Source organism: Pollachius pollachius (assembly GCF_949987615.1).
Source record: "Pollachius pollachius genome assembly, chromosome: 11".
NCBI lineage: Eukaryota > Metazoa > Chordata > Actinopteri > Gadiformes > Gadidae > Pollachius > Pollachius pollachius.
In genome coordinates this window covers 7,163,634-7,185,456 of record NC_136944.1, presented here as the reverse complement: position 1 = coordinate 7,185,456, position 21,823 = coordinate 7,163,634, and the positions used below count along the sequence as shown (strand labels likewise).

General features: G+C 44.3%; 1 protein-coding gene across 1 annotated transcript in view; it reads right to left on the bottom strand.

Annotated features, from left to right (window-relative positions):
* LOC307083250 (carbonic anhydrase-related protein 10-like) overlaps positions 1–21,823 on the bottom strand; it is a gene marked incomplete at both ends in the record, with an annotated part of 80,651 nt that overhangs the window by 31,495 nt on the left and 27,333 nt on the right. The window contains one exon of the mRNA XM_079747083.1: positions 13,387–13,529. Within this exon, the coding sequence (XP_079603209.1) occupies positions 13,387–13,529 (143 nt within the window). The remainder of the gene's footprint in view (positions 1–13,386; positions 13,530–21,823) is intronic.

The window sequence follows — 21,823 nt, the reverse complement described above, 5'->3', positions numbered from 1 at the left end:
GTCAATGCAATATTTATCTGATATATTCACAGTATTGTATTACAATATGGCAACAGTCTTTATACTATATGTACCACCTAATTGCAACTTTAAAAAAGAAAGCTAAACAATTTTATACATTGGAATATGTAACATGGCCTCATAAAGCCAAAAAATATGTAAATAGTATTTTGATGGAAGTGTTTTGAATTGATCACACCAGTGTTTAACACTATAGACACATGCTTAGACCAAAGTAACACAACTTGAAGTTTTTGCTTCTATACCTTAAACACATGTAACCATTCCTTAAACAAAAGCGCTGCTTTGCACTTTAGTTGCTATTCTGCAACACACTTGCTCCTTTCTGTAACACACTTGCTCCTGCACACTACACACTATTTCATACATAAGACACTTAATTCAAAAATGACATCTCATTGTACCATTGGGAAAACACATCTATTCAAAATCCTAAACACATTGGTTCATTGAAAATACTTACATACACACCTGAAAACACTTCCTTCCAAAACTGAACACGAATCAGCCAGCTACAGAAAAAAAGGCCTCAGTTCAGCCATTTTGAGAACTTTGCAAGCATGGATGCAGGAAGAGCAAGAGGCAGAGGCAGAGGAGGAAGAGGAGGACAGAGACATAGAGGAGGACGTGGTGGAAGAGGCCATGCACGGAGCATTATTTCCGACGACATAAGAGCAACTTTGGTGGACCATGTCATAAACCATGGTCTGACTATGAGGGAAGCTGGGCAGAGAGTCCACCCTAATCTAAGCCGTTTCACAGTTTCATCCATGATAAGGACATTCCGACTGGAAAACAGGTATGTCTTCAACTCTCTACTTTCTACTCTACTCAGACTGTATCTAGAGTATTTGCAGTACTGTACCATATCACATGTACTGTATTGCAGGGTGGCTAATGCTCCTTTTTGAACGAAAGTGCTAGATTTGTGACATACTGTGATTACCTTCATTGAGATGTTTCAGTACTTTCTATGGTATATACAGTAAAGTACAGTATATACAGTACTGTAAAAAATAAGCAAACCAATACAGTAACATTTTGTGGTTGCTTTTTTCTATAGAATGACTAGAAGACCTTCTGGGGCGGACGCCAACGCCTGTTCACCCAACGGCAGGAGCCTGCCATTGTGGACCTGGTCAGAGCAAACAATGCAATCCGTCTCAACCAGCTACAGCAACAAATACTTGCAGATAGAGAAGTATTCAATAACATAGAGCGAGTAAGCATTTCCACTATCAGACGCATCTTGGTAAAGCACCAAATTACCATGAAGCAATTGTACAGGGTCCCATCTGAGAGGAACAGTGTCAGGGTCAAAGGACTTCGACGTGAATATGTACAGGTAAGTGTTACAGTCCTTAACATTTACAATACAGTATTGGTGTCATCCAGTTACAGCTGAATATGTGCCATTGTATCAGTACCACATACATACATTCAGAGAAGTACCAGGTACCTGTTTGATGGGGTAGGGTTCTGTATGTGTAGTACTGTAGTTGAGTGTTTTTAGTAATGCCATCCAAAATATGTATTACATGTATTTTGTTTTGTTACAGAGCATCTTGGAGATGAATGGAGCTGCACAGCCTCATGAATTCATTTACATTGATAAGGCTGGATTCAACCTCAGCAAAACAAGACGACGGGGTCGTAACATAATTGGCCAAAGGGCAATTGTGCAAGTCCCGGGGCAGCGCGGGGGAAATATCTCATTGTGTGCTGCTATAAGCCTTCAAGGGCTACTGCACCATCAAACAAAACTAGGTCCCTTCAATACCGAACATATAATAACATTTCTGGATGCACTTCACGATGCAGATGTACAGGACAGACCAGGACAGACCAGTCCTGTACAGGACAGACCAGTCCTGTACAGCCCAGGTTTGTTGTTGTCTGGGATAATGTTAGTTTCCATCGGGCTGCTCTGGTCCGCAACTGGTTCACCAACCATCATCAATTTGAAGTCCTATACTTGCCCCCTTACACAAAATTTCTAAACCGCATAGAAGAATTTTTTTCGGCTTGGAGATGGCGAGTATGTGACCGCCAACCACATGCTCGCATGCCTCTTCTGCAGGCAATGGAACAGGCCTGCCGAGACATCGACTTAGGGTCAATCCATGGATGGATTCGGCACACAAGGCAATATTTCCCCCGATGCTTAGCGGGAGAAAACATTGCTTTTGATGTTGATGAGATCCTGTGGCCAGACCCCAACAGACGGCAGGATCCATTAGCCCACCCACGCACAATTGCCATGTTTTTCTGTGTTTACAGTACAGTAGGGATTATTTTTGCTTTATCTTTGCTCAAACTATTTACTGCACTGTAATGTACAGTACTGCAAGTATTTAGTATTTTATCTTTTGGTTGTGGTGAAAACGTGCCCTCTGTGGAACTGAATAGTTTTTTTCAATTGCTTGAACACTTTAGACACATGCTTCGACCAAAGTAACACAACTTGAAGTTTTTGTTACTATACCTTAAACAAATGTAACGATTCCTTAAACCAAAGCACTGCTTTGCACTTTAGTTGCAATTGTGCAACGCACTTGCTCCTTTCTGCAACACACTTGCTCCTGCACACTACACACTATTTCATACATAAGACACTTAGTTCAAAAATGACATCTCAGTATATTATTGAGAGGACACATCTATTCAATACTAAACACATTGGGTAATTGAAAATACTTAAATACACACTTCAAAACACTTACTTACAAAACTGAACACCTATCAGCCAGCTACAAAAAGGTCAAAGGGCAATTGTGCACGTCCCGGGGCAGCGTGGGGGAAATATATCATTGTGTGCTGCCATAAGCCTTCGAGAGTAACTGCACCATCATGCAAAAATAGGTCCCTACAATACCCAACATATCATCACACTAGATGCACTTCATTATGCAGCTGAACAGGACAGATCAGAGCAGCCCAGGTTTGTTGTTGTCTGGGATAATGTTTGTTTCCATCGAGCTGTTTTGGTCCGGAACTGGTACACCAACCAAAAACAATTTGAAGTCGAAGGCCTATACTCGCCATTTCAAAAACCTATAGAAGTTTTTTTTTTCGGCTTGAGGATGTAGTGTATATGAACGTCAACCACATGCCCGCATGCCTCTTCTGCAGGCAATGGAACAGGCCTGTGGAGACATTGAGGTAAGGTCAATCCATGGATGGATTCAGCACACAAGCCAAGGATCCATAAGACAACCAACGCACACTTGCCGTGTTTTTCTGTGTTTACAGTACAGTTGTGTATTTTTTTTTAATTTTTGTTATATTTTTGCTGAAACTGAATTTACTGTCCAGTAGAGTACTGTACTGCAATGTACAGTATTGAGTATTAGATGTTTTGGTTGTTGTGAAAACTGTGGAAACTGTGGAAGTTCTGTGGAACTGAATAAAAACAGTGAATATGGAAGACTGCAGTGTTTTATATAAAGTAGACTAGTGTGTTGCTGCTGATCTGAAAGTGTATTCATATGATACAAGTGTGTATCATTTTGTCATCAGTGTGACATTTTGACAAAGGATTGTTATGTTTCGATAGAAGAGTTTCAATTTGACATAGATGTGTATGGTATATTTCTCAGTGTTGTGTCTTATTTGCTTGTGTGTTGAGTTCTGACACAAGGAGCCAAGTTTTACAAAATGTGTTCAAGCAATTGAAAAAAACTGTAAAAAAACACACATTTGTTAACTGTTTGGCTTGCCATAGTGGTTGAATGCTGCGTCAGGTGGACGGTTCCCTCTCTCTGACACTTATAGTATAAGGCAGTGTATACAACGGCGTGTGTGTGGATGTGTGCGTCTGCGTCTGAGCAGCGGTTTATTTGATGTGCAAGTGAGGGTTAAGATTCTCTGTATAACGCCAAGGTGTGTGGCGCCTCACGTTTACAATGTCACTCATTACAAAGCTCATGCACAATTATGTTACTAAAAAAGTAACGTCAGAACCCGCCCCGACTCCCCACACCAAACCCATTTTTTTAATTGTGTCAGAATTCCATCTGAAAAAGCGGGCTTATGTGCTCTTGAAGGCAAAACAAATCTGCAGAGTCTAGAACTTTTAAAAATCGCGTTATTTCGGTTCGGCCATTTCGTAAAAGCATGCAAATGAATCAATTAAACCGAAAAAATGGCCCAGCCCTCCCTTCAGCAACTGCTGATAGTATAATTGTTTTGCACGGCATAGTATAATTGTTAAACATCATACAGAAACCCAGGTGTGCAGCTGTGCTTGTGTCCGTTTCATGACTCATCCCACCTGGGTGGAATGTATTCTGGATCAGTCCAGTCCATTTGTAGATGTCCCTTCTAGTAACACCGTGCAGTTGTCTTATGTTAATGTAACTTTATGTTAATTGTCCTAGTTGGTTAAGTCCATAACTGTGCCTGCTGCTATTGTGTGTGTGCTGAGAGAAAAGCAGCCGTGTACACACTGTGAGTGTATCTATCCCTCTGTATGTCACTCTATATGTCACCCTGTCTGATCTGTCTGACTGATGATGGGAACATGATCGCACACATAATGAATCAGTCGACAACTCCAATTAGATAGAAAACACGTTACATGGGTCACATGATAGACAGAGAGACAGAAATATGTTGTGAGCAAAAGAGGGATTGGTACATTGACATAGCGCTCTCTCCCTGTTTGCATCTGTCTGGGATTAGGTCCATAAAAGGTTTTTCAACATGGCGTGTGTTCCGCACACCTGCTCCATATTAAAGCCTGAGTACACAGTCATGTCATAAGAGAGTGTGAATGATGATTATTAAGGTGCTATGGAGAGAGAGAGAGAGAGAGAGAGAGAGAGAGAGAGAGAGAGGGAGGGAGGAAGAGAGAGAGAGCGAGAGAGAGAGAGAGAGAGAGAGAGAGAGAGAGAGAGAGAGAGAGAGAGAGAGAGAAGAGACACAGACAGAGAGAGAGGGAGAGAGAGAGAGAGAGAGAGAGGGAGAGAGAGAGAGGGAGGAAGAGAGAGAGAGAGAGAAAGAGAGAGAGGGGAAGAGACACAGACAGACAGAGAGAGAGAAAGAGAGGAATAGATAGAGAGACAGAGACAGAGAGAGAGAGACAGCGTTTGATGTGAATGGGCATGCATATGGATTCATTTGTGCGATGTTCTCCTGACGCCAGTGCACAGCAGTGTTTTATCTTACACTGTCAACCTCCATTTCTTCATCCACATTTTTTAATGATCTCAGATGGGACCCACACACATAGGCATCACATAACGCATGAACATAGATACACACACACAACACACAATTACAAACAGTTAAACACAAAGTACATGATTACAGATACACACACGCATACACAATTACACACAATTAAAGACAACATGCATGAACGTAGATGTATTTATACAGACATACACACTCTCACACACACACAGACCCATACTGCCCCACATGCCCCAATGCACGTCACAAAACACGCACACACTTCCTTACTGGACACACAAAGACACAACCACACACAAAATCACACATGTACACTAACACAAAAACACACAACCACACACACACACACAGTATTTACACAAGTACACTGACACACCAACAAACAAACACACTCACTTAATAACACATGTACATGTACACGGACACACAAACACACAACCAAACACACAGAATTACACACACACACAAACACACAATAACACAAACACACAAAATTACAAACACACACAAATAATTACACACATACACTGACACACAAACACGCACACACTCAAAAGGGAGATTCAACGTGCTGGCGGCGGCCACAGATGGACCAGCGCGGCGCTCTCAGGCAGCAGATGCGCGCCAGTATTAATCACACGACAAGACAACAAGACTAAGGAGTTTAACTCTTCCTAGGATCCCACAGCGTGTCTAGCTCTCTATCCGCCCATCGATCTCATCGCCCTGCCTGTCTCCCCTCTGGTCTAATTACATGGCACGGTGTCCCTTGCTGATATCTCTCTAGTATCTTGCATCGGCTGCCTTATTACTCGCAGTCAGAGCTTTTGTGGATGTTGTTCAATATGGATGACAGGGAGGGGGAAACATTAGGATTACACCCGCCTCTAATACTGTTTGTGGGTTGCCAACATGCCGAGACGCCCGCTGTAACCTAAGAGAGTGTGCGACTAAAAAGGTTGACACTCCTCGCTCCGCTAATCGCACAACATCAACACAACCTTAACATCGCGGTATGTCACGTGCCGCGGTTTAGCGGGGCACGATCTAATGACATTTTCATAGGAGATGCGCTGTAAAAGAAAGATCGTCCATATGTGCTCTACTGAAGAGAGGGCCTCCCTTACACAGATAATGAGCTTTGGCACTGTATTTATGTAATCCAAACGTTTCTCTCTAGCCTCACTGACCCACTGCTGCCCTGTGTCGTCAGGATTAGCAGGGGGACCTTCGCTTAGCGGGGCAGGACGCAGGCTGGCTGCCGTGGTGATTAGAGGCCGACACTGCTCCCCCTCTCTCTCTGTATCTCCCTCCTTCCATCTCTCTCTGTATATCCCTCTCCCTTCCTACATCCCTCTCTCTTCCTCTCCATGTCTCTTTCTCTCTGTTTCTCTCTGTCTCTCTCTCCGTCCGTCCTGCCCTGTCTTTCTCTCTCTCTTTCCTCCCCTCTCTCCCTCTCTCTCTCCCTCTCTCTCTCTCTCTCTTTCCCCCTCTCTCTCCCTCTTCTCTCTCCCTCCCTCTCTCTCTCCCCTCTCTCTCTCCTCCCCATTCTCTTTCTCTTGCTCTCTCTTCTCTGTCTCTCTCTCTCCCTCCCTCTCTCTCCTCCCCATTCTCTCTCTCTCTCTCCTTCTCTCTCTGTCTCTGTCTCTCTCTCTCTCTCTCTCTCTCTCTCCCTCGCCCTGTCTTATTACAGGAGTGGCAGCAGCAGCAGCGATGTCCTTTCCCAGGAGGGGGATTAGGGGGACAGGAGAGGCTCTTAAGGGTCACAGAGGGGCACTAATGACTCTCGAGGAGGCCCAGCGTGACCCCTTCACACCAGGCCAGGTGGGGGTCTAAGGAGAGACACACTGAGAAAAACTCAGAGTCCTGCGTCTGAACGATGACACACACTCGGTGTAGAATAGGAATGTACGTCTTCTGAATGATATTACTTTGCTGTTTTAAAAGCTATACTATATATATATTATATATATTATCAAAGGCTGTGCAATCAGTGGACGATAATAAGTTGCATATGGTGTTTACTGTGGAGTTGTTGTTATGGTCTGTTGTGTTGTTGTTGAAAATGAAGGTTGCTGTCTGATGTTTTTAACTGCCGTATGAGCCAGTCCAAAACTCCTTGCCCGATGGGACTGCCAAATTATATTGAATTGATTTGAATAACTTCAGGGAAGTTATTCACAACGTTATGACATTTCATAATCCCATCTCATTTGTCTGAATAATGAAACTCAGTATTGCTGAAATACAGCCAACATCAACCAAACTTAAGTTTAAGTTTCAGCTGAAGTTTCCTGCACATTGATCTTGGAGTGGCAAACAGATTTAGCATTGATACAAACACAGCTCAAGTCAGATTACAGAGTAAAGTCTCACGTTCCAAACGAACGCGGTCGACTCTGCTCCGTCCAACCGACGTCAGAACAATCATGCCCCGTTACACTGTCTGCTTGTGTGAAAAGGATTGATAACCTCTTAGTCTAGCACTATGCACACACATTAAGACAATGTGCTTCCAGCAGCAGCCTTGAGTTGAACAACGTCTAATGGACAGAATCAAGAACGCACACATCCACATACACACACACAGCAAACATACACATTGAGTTGGATAGGATTTGTGCATAATGTAGAGTAATGGCGTGCGAGACTATTAGACTGACTGCAGTGTGGGCGTATAGATGGGTTGAGCTGGGAGGTGACTGGAGACAGATCTCAAACAGTGGGGAGTTTGACGAAAGATACGATGGAAGATTTTACAATTCCAGCAGGTCGCTGTCCCAGAACCGGAGCAGGGATTGTACACCTGATGACTGCCAATTGACCAGCTCGGTACATTGGGTTGTCCAGTTGAAAGCCGGTGTACTGACAGACTGAGCTTGCTTGTACCAACGTGCCACCTTGATTATAAGCAAAACAAACAGCCTACGTGTTCCTGTTCAAACTCCTCAATAGTATAATCGAACCCTGGCCATATTGCGCAATACATTATTTGCATCTCTCTGTTTATCCAGTTTTCATTTGTTTTTGGTAAAAATATTCTTTGTTGTATTGTAATTTGTATTGTATTGTATTTTATTTTATTATATTTTTATTATATTGCATTCAATTATTTTTTAAGCACAGAAAAGTATTTCACACAAACATTTCACCGCATATCCTGCATGAGTATGTGACAAATAAAAAACTTTGAATCTTTGAAGGATATGTTAACAAAAATAACCTATGCTTTCAAAGTTTCCACAACCGTTGTGCATGGATCTCAGCAGCCTAAATAGCTTTGTTTCATTCCAGCCATTTACTTTATCCTGGATTTTTATGTCAAATATAAAGCGGGCTGATTTAGCGCCAAGCGTGTGGGTGTGCCAGTGCCAGCTTGAATGACAGCTAGAATGACACCCGGATGTCAGGATGAAAGGGACTTCTCAGCCACAAGGCCGATATGAGATTGTCATTGGAAGGGGCCGATCTCACCGCGTTGGCCTGCGACGGCATTGTGGTTGAGTGGATGGAGTGAAAAGCCGCACTGGCGGGGGCCTTGGACTCGTGTGGAAGGATGTGTCTCCTAAAGGGAACGGTTTACTCGGGGTAATGTTAACGTTTACTCTGCCGGTGAACACAGGTAAACAGAACCAAACGGAGCAGAAGAGTATTGACAAAGCGCCACTCACTGCTGAGTGCTGACAGAAATCTTAACCCAAGTATGAATAGAGTTCAAGGCCTGGCCGCGCCTTCTCCCCTTTGAAGACAGGTACGTCCCGATGTGATTCAATTGAAGTTCTTGTATTACCGTCTATTATAACCGTACTGACACTATTCAGTGCTTTATTTTAGTTGAATTTTAGTATTTAATTTCATTAGGGCCTTGATTTGGGAGGCCGGATGGTTACCGTTGCAGTTGTTTATAATAATAAATATATGTGCAGCATGTGTTTCAGGAGGTAGAGCGGGTTGGCTGGTAACCGGAAGGTTGCCAGTTCGATCCCCGGCTCATCTTAACAGGAGTGCCGAGGTGTCCCTGAGCGAGACACCTCACCTTAACTTCTGCCGACGAGCTGGCTGTCGCCTTGCATGGTTGTCACCGCCATCGCTCCATGAATGGGTGAATGTTATGCAATATTGTAAAGCAATTTGAGTGGCCCCTGGTTAGAAAAGCGCCATTTCCATTCACCATTGACCATTAATACAGACTCTTCTTATTAACACAGGCTACGACTCACATCCTGTGCTGCAGTCGCAGTTCACTCGCATAGTTGTTTTTGTCCGTATGCCTTCCACGGCTGCACTGTCACATTTTTTTCCATTCAATATATTTAAATGAACAGTGAACCGAACAACAGCGGCTCCTATAGGGACCCTGGGAAGCGTCAATAAATAGCCCCCCTGCCGGGAGGGCTATGCAGAGTAGATGCAGAGCAAAGGCTGCCAGACTAAATGTTGATCTGCGTTACTCTGTTCTTCAGCATTCGGCACATCCAGTTTTCCTGAAGCACAGCCAAAGGTTTTGTTCTGGCTATGCAACTCTTTAGAGACACGTTTCTATAATTGTATAGCCGTCTTAAACATAGCTGATCATTAATGACATTTTAGATACGCACGATTCCGACTTAGGTTTAGGCTAGGTGGTACATAATGGGATGGATTTCCGATTTTGACAGATGCAATGATTCCCACAAAAATCATTTTCGACTCGTGATGGAAGCTGACTGGGGGGTCGGATTACAGAGATGAAGCATGGAACTAAAGACGTGATCGCGTGTATGAGTACTCTGTGTGTCTAGCGGTGTCTAAGTACCCTGCTCCAAAACAACAGCCTAATTAAAATGCATTAAAGAGCTCCGGTGTAACCATAACACCCAAATGTGTTCACGTGTCCATACACGTGTACATTTGTGGAAACTATCGCGCCTATTAAACAAGTTAATCAATACGTGTTAAGAAGTAGACAGTGAATGCCTTAAGGAGTTTTTTCCAAAAAACATTTGTGATCTCTGAATAGACTCTAATCAGGAATACGGCCAACCGCCTTCTCTCCGGGGAAAAGCCAACCAAAAAAGTGCACGATCATGTTTTGGTTCAAAGTGAGCACGGAGAAGAAGACAGTCCATAGTGAATGTGTTGGTGAGAGAGAGAGAGAGAGAGAGAGAGAGAGAAAAGAGAGAGAGAAGAGAGAGAGAGAGAGAGAGAAGAGAGAGAGAAGAGAGAGAGAGTAGCACGAATGGGCTGAATGAATCAATGCAGTGTGCCCAGCTCCACAATGAAATATAATTTTACCCCTTTTAAATAGTAAAACAACATTTGAATCGATATGTGCCAGTCAATGTTGATATTTTGGCGGCCTGCCAGAAAACAAATCGATGTATGGGAAACACCATCGAACGCGGACAGTGTATTTCTTTAGGACAGATCCACATAAAATAAAGAATTATGCTATAATTGTTCACCGGCGGTCATTAAAACAGTATGTTGTAAACACCGCAGATATGGGGAAGATGTATACCATGAGCGTGCTCATTAGCAAATATATAGGAGATGAAACTATAGCTGTCCCTGAAAACAACGGCTGGATTCAGTTAATATATATGTCTGATTTTCAGAGGTGCTTGGGAGAAAGCTTGTATAACGAAGCATGAAACGCCGACTTACGCGCCACATTCAATGTCATCCCTAGTCACACCGAGACACACGCGATGTGTAGGTGATTCATGAGAGAGTGGGGAAGGTGGGTGTGAATGTTCCTTCAGAAGTTAGGATAAAGGCAAATGTGTAGGGGGATCGGCACAGAATAATCCATTAAAAACCAGGGCTCATTGGTCCATGCACCACTGTATCCAGAAAGTGACCACAAGGAAGATGTTGTTTACTGCATGAATTGATTGCTCGTAGTAAGCATTTGATAAGCTCATGAGGTGAGGAGGTTGGTTCTGTTACAGGGGTTACAATATTAAAAACCTGGCCTATATTCAGCCCCACGGACAGTTCCATGCGCCCCTGCCAACAACCGAACGGGCAGAACTGTACATTGACTAGCATCAATTTGAACATGTTAAATCAATCGTAATCCATACAAAACATCCAATATCAGCCCCTTCAGGATTATGCAATTTCCTGATCATGTCTAATCCTGCAACCTCAACCAAACCCTGTGAAATCCCACAAACTTGCATATTTGTCGAAATACTGCAACATTTCGGCGCAAAGGGACCACTCTTGAGTTCGACCAGTCATCAGGTTTCCCCTCACAAAGCATCCCATCCCATTTGTTGACTTGACCTTTAATAAATAACACATCTAGTATTTTTGAATTGCATCTTTTTTTGCAACTTTCCCAGAATAGCCCTACAATATTGCAGAGCATTGTGTATATCATCGCAACTTTTGGAAAGAAAAACTGCCACAAAGTCCAGCACTTTCGGCCGCAAAACAGAATAACTGTGTGTACCAACATTCACCTGCCACGTTCAGGTTCCTTTCGGTTCAGGTGAAGTCCTCGAAGACCCACTGCTCTCACGCAGCCAGGTCTAAAAATAACCCCTGTGCCTGGTAATCCCTACAAGGCTGACATTTTGGCGCAATGAATTTTTCACTTGGCAGTTTGTTACACTGCATAACTTTCTTTCAAATGCCAGGCTCACACACACACACACAGACACACACACACACACACACACACACACACACACACGGACACATCAAGCAACCACACTACAGTGTGTCATGCAAGTGCACGGGCTAGAGGCAGAGACAGACAGCGATCATAAAGTCAAAGTTGATCCCATGTCCCTGGTGCTGCCAGCCTACACTCAGGGACTTTTAGCTTGACAAAATTGTTTTAAATCAGCTTAGTGCGTCACAGTTCATCTACCTGCACACAATAAAGTGCCGGATTAATGTTTGGACAAAAGTGACAAATCTGGATTATATAGCAGTGCGTTCAGGGTGCTCTCGGTCATGTCATAGGGGAACATGTCATGTTGTTAGCAGACAACGTTATGAGGGGTTGCCTAATAACTTCACTTGAAATCTCCTTGCAAGGTCTCCTGTAAAGTGGGAGGCCTTGTTTGGGATCAGAGTGCCAAAATGTAACAAAGGAGACACTGTGAGACACTGTAGCTCCAGACGACACCGTTCATTATGGGGTATGTCAGGTTAGGACCGCATCAGCGCTCTTACTTCTCCTTTTAATAAAATATGAATACATGTATATTTATATCAGGGTTCAACGCGAACCATGTAAGAATGGAGCCGCACCAGCAGGCTCATTTCCATGTGACATTTAAAAAGAAGGGCCACCACAACGCCAACGTTATTTGAGGTGGCTGTTTATTTTTTCTTTCATTGAATTTTCTGAAATAGTTAAATTCTGGATAAGCATGTTTTATTAGAATGAATCTTCCAAAAGAAAACAATTGCATATAAGTGCTCTGTGAAGGAGGTAGGAGGCCTTGGGCAATGACGAGTTTTCCTATGCGTGCCGGTCTGTCTGCTCTCTGCTGTCTGTGTGTGTGTGTGTGTGTGTGTGTGTCCGCTGTGTGTGTGCGCGCGCGCGTGTGTGTGTGTGTGTGTGCCTGTACGTACCGTACGTGTATCTACCAAGAGCCAAGAACTCTACGGAGAGCCGGAGTTGGCGGGGTCACCGTGCAGAAAGAACAAGACGCGACTGAAGAGGCCATCATAGGCCTTGTTCTGTGTTCAATTCAATGGCTTGGAATGGATTACTTTATATACAGTATATGGGGAGCCACATGAATTTTCTTTTTTTTTGGGGGATTTTTCTATGCAGCCATATAGAAAAATCTATGATAATAATAATAAAAAAAAATACATATAATCAATATATAGTAAAGATTAATTTTAATATATTTTTTTATGATTATGATTATAATTATTTGTTTTTTTATGAAAGGGCAGCTGGCAACGACTTACAGAAAAACTATACCTGCCTACCACAACCCTCACTCCCATAGAAAAACAATCCATCTCACGTGCACAGTACTCTCCAGCACTGTCTGCTGGGAGTCACTTCAAAAAACGGCTTTCCTTTCTCACAGGATTATGGCCAGGACTCATTTCAGCTCCCCTTTCTGCTTCTAGTCTCTGCTCAAAACGTAACAAGAAAGGGGTGCAGTGTGTCCCTGAATTCAGCGGGAGAGGGGAGAGTGTCCTTACCCGACGACCTCCGGTGTTGACCCTCAGCGGGGTCAGGAAGGGGTCAAAGATCATGTGGCTGGTTTCTATGTCGACGGGTGACTGCCTCTTCCCCATGGCGCACAGGTTCCACGCCGAGTTCACCAGTCCCCAGAAGGATGGCACTGCGGAGAGAGAGAGAAAGACAGAGAGACACAGAGAGGTAGAGACGGAGAGAGAGGGAATTCAGGGTTGATTGCATGCATAACATTACTTTTGAAAGAGATGGAGAGAGAGCCATAGAGAGAGAGGTAGAGAGAGCGGGAAAGAGGAAGAGCGAGAGTGAGAGAGAGAGGGAGAGATACAGACAGAGAGAGACATAGAGAGAGAGGTAGAGAGAGCGGGAAAGAGGAAGAGCGAGAGTGAGAGAGAGAGGGAGAGATACAGACAGAGAGAGACATAGAGAGAGAGGTAGAGAGAGCGGGAAAGAGGAAGAGCGAGAGTGAGAGAGAGAGGGAGAGATACAGACAGAGAGAGACATAGAGAGAGAGGTAGAGAGAGCGGGAAAGAGGAAGAGGGAGAGAGAGGGAGACAGCGTGTGAACAAGGGACAGAGGGAGAGAGTGAGAGTGCGTGACTGAGAGAGAGAGAGATAGAGAGGGAGAGGGAGATACCCAGAAATGGAAAGAATGGAGGAAAGTGCGAGCGACACCAGAGTAATTGAGGACACCAGGGACTGTTATGAAGTAGAAGGCAAAACAGAGATTTGCATATTGTCGACACTTTAAAACAGAAGAGTGATGTGCAGAGACAGCCAGGGAAACGGAGAAGGAGGCAGATAGAGATGGGTGGGGGGCTAGCCCACCAGATAGATTACAGTCACCATAATGAAGTCAGTAAGACAGCAGAGAGAGAGGGAGAGAAAGAGAGAGAGAACGAGAGAGAGAGAGGGCAAGAGAGAGAGAGAGAGAGGGCGAGCAGAGGGAGAGAGAGAGAGGGCGAGGGCGAGCAGAGGGAGAGAGAGAGAGAGAGAGAGAGAGAGAGAGGGCGAGCAGAGGGAGAGAGAGAGAGAGCGAGCAGAGGCAGAGAGAGAGCGAGAGAGAGGGCGAGAAGAGGGAGAGAGAGAGAGGGCGAGGGCGAGCAGAGGGAGAGAGAGAGAGAGAGAGAGAGATGGAAAGCAGAGGGAGAGAGAGAGGGCGAGGGCGAGCAGAGGGAGAGAGAGAGAGAGAGAGAGAGGGCGAGCAGAGGGAGAGAGAGAGAGAGAGAGGGAGAGAGAGAGAGGGCGAGCAGAGGGAGAGAGAGAGCGAGAGAGAGGGAGAGAGAGAGAGGGCGAGCAGAGGAAGAGAGAGCAAGAGAGAGGGCGAGAAGAGGGAGAGATAGAGAGAGAGATAGAGAGAGAGAGGGCGAGAAGAGGGAGAGATAGAGAGAGACAGGGAGAGGGAGGGGGAGAGGGAGAGGGAGAGCAGAGAGAGAGGGGAGAGAATGCAGTGAGAAGTGGGGGTGAAAGGGGACAGCACAGATGTTGTCTCTCCACACATCTAATCTCTCTATCGACTTCAAATCTTCTTACACCCGTACTCCCTCGGTGACACAGTATCCACACACAGGGAGCTATGGAGAGGAGTGAGCAGCACCCATCCAGATGCAGGTACATGATGCACTTGGATATATACATGCAGATGGGTGGTGGTGACGGGGTCGGGGGGAGGGTGGTGGAGGCCAAACACAGGTTTAATCCCTGCAAAGGATAAAGGATATTCTGTCCTTGGGCATGACACGCTTTCCTATACGTGCCGGTCTTTCTGCTGTATGGTTGTGGTTTGTGTGTGTGTGCGTGTGTGTGTGTGTGTGTGTGTGAGTGTGTGTTTGTGTGTGTGTGATGTTTTGTGTGTACGTGTATTTATCCACAGGCTGCCCACACATGATGAATCAGGCGGGATAAAGGCTGCCATATTGAATGTAAGTAAAGCGTGGCTGGTACTTTTGCCCTCGGAGCAGAGAGGCCTGAGACTTAAAAGGCAGCCCTGGCTAATGGGGAGGTGATGTCTGGGCTGATAGAGCAAGATCAAGCAGACTTGGGGAGACTGTTGCATTTAAATAGTTAGATACCATTTTGATCTCAATGCAGCTCCTGTTTTGAAAGAGTTTAGTCCTGTGGCCCTGAAGAAGCGAGTAAAAACAAAGAAGTCATTTTTTTCATCCGCCCGAATTGACATTGCAGAAAGCAAAGTTTGGTGGTTGGGCGTGAGCTAGACGTTTCCCGGCCTTCTTCCCAAATCTGTTACATCTAAATGAGCTTCTAATCACCACAAGATCAAAAGTACAAAAAACAGATCGTCTTCTGAATGCAGAATAGTGAATCTATAATCAAGGGTGAAGTTTACTTCACTCTTTCTTGTTGTTTATTGTTTTGTTGATTTTGTTGATTTCTCATCACTTTCTCAACGGCTAGCCCATGTATCACACCTTCAGTGTGTATTGCAACCACACAAAATCTGCCAAATTCCCATATGAATCTGTAAACACTTGTTTCATAAAGCTCTATCTCTACTATCTGGTTTACCATCTGCTTCAGAAAATAACTTTTATTTTTTATACTAATACAATTGGATGACCCTCCTATTGGATTCCCACCATTGGCTGTATATGTCAAGATATACTAGTCAAACCATGATCTCTTCTGTATTTCCTTGATACTAAATTTCGATGTCATTTGTTGATGTTAGTCAGTGACACCGTTTTTGCGTATACAAGTTAATTGTGCCAAATCATCAACTGAAAGCTGAACTGGCATCTCATTGTCTGCACATAATCAGTGTTGATGGAGGTGTTGATGGAGGAAGTGTTGGAGGGACAAAATTATTTAATAAAACGACAGACACCACATTCTCTTCAACATGTGCTTATTTCTGATTGGCCGGCATCGGTGCCAGATGATGTCCCTGTGACAGCGACATCATCTGGCCCCAATCTGAGGGCCGGATTTACCCTGAAATCACTTTGTGAAGAAGTGACGGATTGCAAATTTGTGAGCCAGTAGAGTAGATCATCGTCCACTCTCTATATATAATCACGGGGGAACAGGCATGTCCTGGCTGTCTACACCTAAATCGGTGTCGATCACGTCTGGGAATAAGAATTTGCGCGGCGAGATGGCGAGAATACAAAAATGAAATCCGAGGGGGTTACTCGCAAGTGATGCCAGCCCCAGCATCAATTTGAGCCAATCACAGAAGCCGTGTCCCTCCTGATTCCCTGGCTGTAGTAGATTAAGAACGACAATCAGCTATAATAAGCATCCCCGTATGACAGCGGGCTAGAGGAAGACTAAACATAGGTTTTACTTATCTCTGCGGTCTCACCTGATTAGATGTGGGTTGGACTACGGTGAACAAACACGCACGCACGCACGCACGCACGCACGCACGCACGCACGCACACACACACACACACACACACACACATATTGGATGTGAGCCTTGTATGAGACTATAATTAAACCAGAAATAATATAACTGTGAGTGTCACACAACCATGGTGTCCGACGGCAGTGCCCTTGCGAGGCACAGAGCGAGTAATCCACCTCAAAGTACAGTTAACACCTGCGCCGCTGCATCATTTGCTTCTTTATACTTCTCATCCCCATTACCAAGACAAGTACCGCACCCTGGGGGACAGAGCCTTCGCCCTCGCCGCCCCTACCCTCTGGAACTCCCGCCCTCTGGCCATCCGAAACTCCGATACACTACTTTCATTCAAAAGTAAACTTAAAACCCATCTCTTCAGGACCACCTACAGCATCTGACAAATCATCCTCCGCCATCTTCCACCCTCTCTCTCTCTCTCTTAATGTGTTGTCTATTGTTGTGGTGTTGTTTATTTTCTTTTTGTTTGAGTGTCTGTACTGTCTGTATGTATTCAATTTTGCAAAGCGTCTTTGAGTATTCGGAAAAGCGCTGTAAAAAAGCGATCAATTATTATTATTATTATTATTATCCTCCCACACAAGAAACGTGAAGCTTTAAGTGTTGGACCTCTTTGTTGTAGCGCTGCATAGCGTCAGGCTTAGCGAGCACGCTCATCAGACATATGTCAACGATGACACTAAATGACGGCCATGGATTTATCGCTTTTCCACCGATTAAAGCCTGTGTTGTGTTAAGTCATTAAACACAGAGCAGTATTTGTGAGATAGTATTCAACCACCACGCCTGTGCGTGGTGGTTGAATTCTACCTCACCAATGCTGTGAGGTGACATATTATACCATCATTAAAGGTGACATATTACCATCAGGTGTGACTGTTATTAGTCGCTACAAGCCGTTTTGAAAATCTGCCTCTTCTGACATCACAAGTCGGCGTATCCACCTAGATGTATGATGGATAGATGAGCAACGTTTGCTACAGTCCACTGGGTAGGCTGGTAGACTGATCTACCCAGCACACACTTAGGTGGATGCGCCCGCTTGTGATGTCAGAAGAAGCAGTTTTTCAAAAACGGCTTGTAACGGTTAATCACACTCACACCTGGTGGTATAAAATGACTTAATGACTTAACACGCATGCACACACGCAAAGACAAAATGAATACTCGCTGGCTTACTCACTTTTAGTCCCATCCTTTTCTTCCCTCAGTCCATTTGGCAATTCAAATGAGTTAATATGGCGTGCTTGAACCACACTTTCAATTACAACATTTACATACAGCGCGTTGCACTCACTGCCTCTTTGTTTAATTAATAGTCATAATCATTCCCCCCAGTCACTTTAGCATTTTGTGTGTTTAGATATCATGCTGTGGTGAGACACTGACTTCAACCCTAATAAAGTAATTAGATCGTCATTACATTGAATCAAAATGATCTCCTGCAAGGAACTCCCCACTCCTGTTCCCTTTCACCCATCTCCTTTCCTTCATCTGCATAACGGCTCCATAACCAAATCTCTCTCTCTCTCTCTCTCTCTCTCTCTCTTCCTCTCTCGCTCTCTCTCTCTCTCTCTTTCTCTCTCACTCACCTGCCTCGATCTACCACCCCTTCGGCTATCATTAATCATTAGTCTGGCTAACGGTAACTGCACGCCACAGCAGGCCGTATACACTTAGAGAAGGCTTAATTGTTCAAAATTACTCAAATGTTTTGATTGGTTTGTGTGTTTTGACAGCTCGATGGCCCATCATCTGTCAATCAAACCAGACGGAACGACACTCGCAATTGAAGGTAATACACAGTTTGTTGTTCTCAAAAAATGCGGAGGATTCAGCCACTCACTCTATCATTCCCGGGTCAATCATCTGCATAAATATGACAGCGGATCAGTGAAGTCTTGTGATAATACTCCAGCTAGACCCATCCATTATACACAATCTCTCCTCATGTAATTTACCTCCAGGCTTTTAAACAGTACAAGTCCTCCACTTTTATATGCTAATGCATATCATCGACCAGGGACCAACTAATGAGTTGAATCTGCTGAACCTCATCCAAGAGCTATTGGCAAGACTTTTACTTTGGAAACCAATACTCATCCACCTGTGTGTTGATGGCTGTGTCACGCAATCGCTGTATCCAGCTCCTCTCTGTTTCCTGGCCAGCTGTGTGTGTGTGTGTGTGTGTGTGTGTGTGTGTGTGTGTGTGTGTGTGTGTGTATGTGTGTGTGTGTCTGTGTGTGAGACTTGATACTCTGTGCACGGGTACAGCAGAGCGACAGATGTGGCAGAGCTGACATCAGGAGAGTGCTCATGACCCTGCTAAGCTCGCACGTCAGAACGCCGCAGTATCACCCAAAGGGAGCTTCTCCAAACGTGTGAGTGTGGTTGCACATGTGTGTGTTTATGTGCCTCCGTTTGTGGGTGCGCTTGAGGGTGTGTATGTCTGTAAGTGAGTGAGAGAAAGTGAGTAAGTGTGAGTGTGTGTGTTTGTGTGTGTGCAGTTGTGTAAATGATGATGAAGTGTACACAGCACACGTTTGACTGTTTTTGACGGTTTTCTTCAGTTTCTTGAGTCTATCTGTGGAAATGATTTTAGGCCTAAGTACATTGTTGGTACTTTGTTTGCAATTGTGTATGTTTGTGTGTATGTGTGTATATGTGTTTGTGTCTGTGTTGTGCGTGTGTGTGTGCTTTTGTGCGTGCTCGTGCCTGTGTGTGTATATGTGTTTGTGTGTGTGTGTGCGCCTTTGTGCGTGCACGTGCCTGTGTGTGTGTGCGTGTCTGTGCGTGTGTAGACCTGTGTCTGTGCCTGTGTATGTTGTGTGTGCATGCACGTGCCTGCGCACGTACGAGTGTGTGTGCGCGCGTGTGTGTGTGTTTAACACTTGCTTCATGTGTTCACATAGCAACAGCGCTCCTCTGGGCCGGCGCAGGAGGATTAAAGTTGGCTCCACATCTGGTGAAACTCACCCAGCGGCAGACAGCAACACTGATGGAAGCACCTCGGAGAGGGAGCAACAGTGGGACGTGCAATAAATAACAATAATGATAAAAATAGGCCGGGAAGCAAGGGCCCAACCCTGATGCACACTTTGGCATAAACATAGAGACGTTTATGCACATTTCTGGTGCCTTGCAGAAGTGCTTCCCAGAGCACCGCTACAATGGCAGCCCCCTGCGCGGCTGTGCCTTAAATAAACACGCAGATGGGTTCGAGAGTCGTTGGAGATGTGGCGGTTCGCAGGCAACATCTAAACTCCTTTCTGCACTCTCGCTTATTCTTGTTTTGGCTCGGCTGCTGAATTTGGAGGGCACTTTGTGGAGCGGCCCCATCTCCGAGGAGTCTGTTCACCTTGTGCTTGAGATATCTGTCGGGTTGCTTCTTAAAGGGGCTCAGCCGTGCAGCACTTTGGTAGTCAATTCGATTTTTCTCATGCGCTTTGATTGTTCCGAGCCCCTCGCTTGTAAGTGTCTTGGTCGGGAGCATCTGCTAAAATGACTTGATGCAAAATGCAAATGTAATGTAACACGCATGAAGACAACGAATCAGAGCACAACAGAAAAAAAGAAAAGTTTGCAGAGCGTCTAGCAGACGTGACTTGAGTTTCCTGTCCTTACTAACTATTAGCGGTGGGAATCTATTGGCCCCTCACGATTCGATTCGATTAGGATTCAGAGGTCAACGATTCGATTGTAAAACGATTATCAACGCATCTCGATGCAAATACATTTTTTATGTACATTTCCATGCGGGATTTTCAAAAAATATATATATACATCTGAATTTGCTATTCAGAGTTTGCTAATCACTTCCTACTTTTGTGATGATCATTAAAGACATCAACAGATGAATTACATTATCTAATATTTTATTAGAGAAAAAGCTTTTGTCACAAATATGACTTTCTATGAACAATTCAATAATCAATGCAGCTTGCATTACAAGACAATATGGAAGTATGTAAAAGAAATAAACAGATTCAGTTTTCTTTTCTTTCTAATATTTCTTTTCTGTCATTAAAGAAAAAGCTGCTCTTAGTCAATCATAAGAATAAGAACTTGCTAGTCATTCTTGTGTCTGGCTGTGAGTTTGCGTGCATGCTATGCGTAGGCTGAAATCGCAATCGCGTCAGACAAATCAGATTGGCCAATACAAATTCAAGATAAATGAAATAATTTTAAAATTACTCAATCTGGCGCAGAAAATGTTGCAGCAGGCGAACAAAAATATATATATATATATTATTTTTTTAATAAAAATTCTGATTATTAATTTATCTGAATCGAGACAGAATTGTTCTAGAGGGACGCAATGTATCGAAGAAAATATTATTTTCCCCACCCCTACTAACTATAGGACTTCTGTCTGTTTAAAGGGTTGATCATGTCACCATGTGTGAGTGTGATTAGCCATTACTAGCCATTTGAAAACCGGCCTTTTCCTCTGTTTTAGTGACATCACAAGTGGGCGTGTCCACCTAGATGTATGACGGATAGATGAGCAACATTTGCTACAGTCCACTGGGTGGGCTGGTAGACTGATCTATCCAGCACACATCTAGGTGTCTGGTCATGCCCACTTGTGATGTCACTAAACACTGGAAAAGGCCAGTGTTCAAACAGCTTGTAATCGCTCATCACACTCACAGATGGTGGCATAATATCACCGTTAATATCATTACTTAATGCCATCTATTAATGATCATTAATCATCAACAGACGAGCGAGTTGAACCGTTTGTTACATGCACTTGTGATGGCAGAGGCATGGGACTACACGGCTGTATGTTTGGTTTATGACCATCCACTCAATGGCGTGATCAAGGCCCATGCTCAGCAAGAGAAGGAATCCAGGAGCCAAGATCAAAACAGGTGGACAGAGGAAGAAGTGAGATGAAAAGATGACAGCACCCTCAAAGACCCGATGCATAACTATGGAACTATTTGTCCTTGATTGACAGGGAGATATTATTAGGTACGCCAATGTTCACTGCCGGTCTATGCTGAATCCTAATAGCCGGTCATTAACATGAGATTTATACATTTGAAC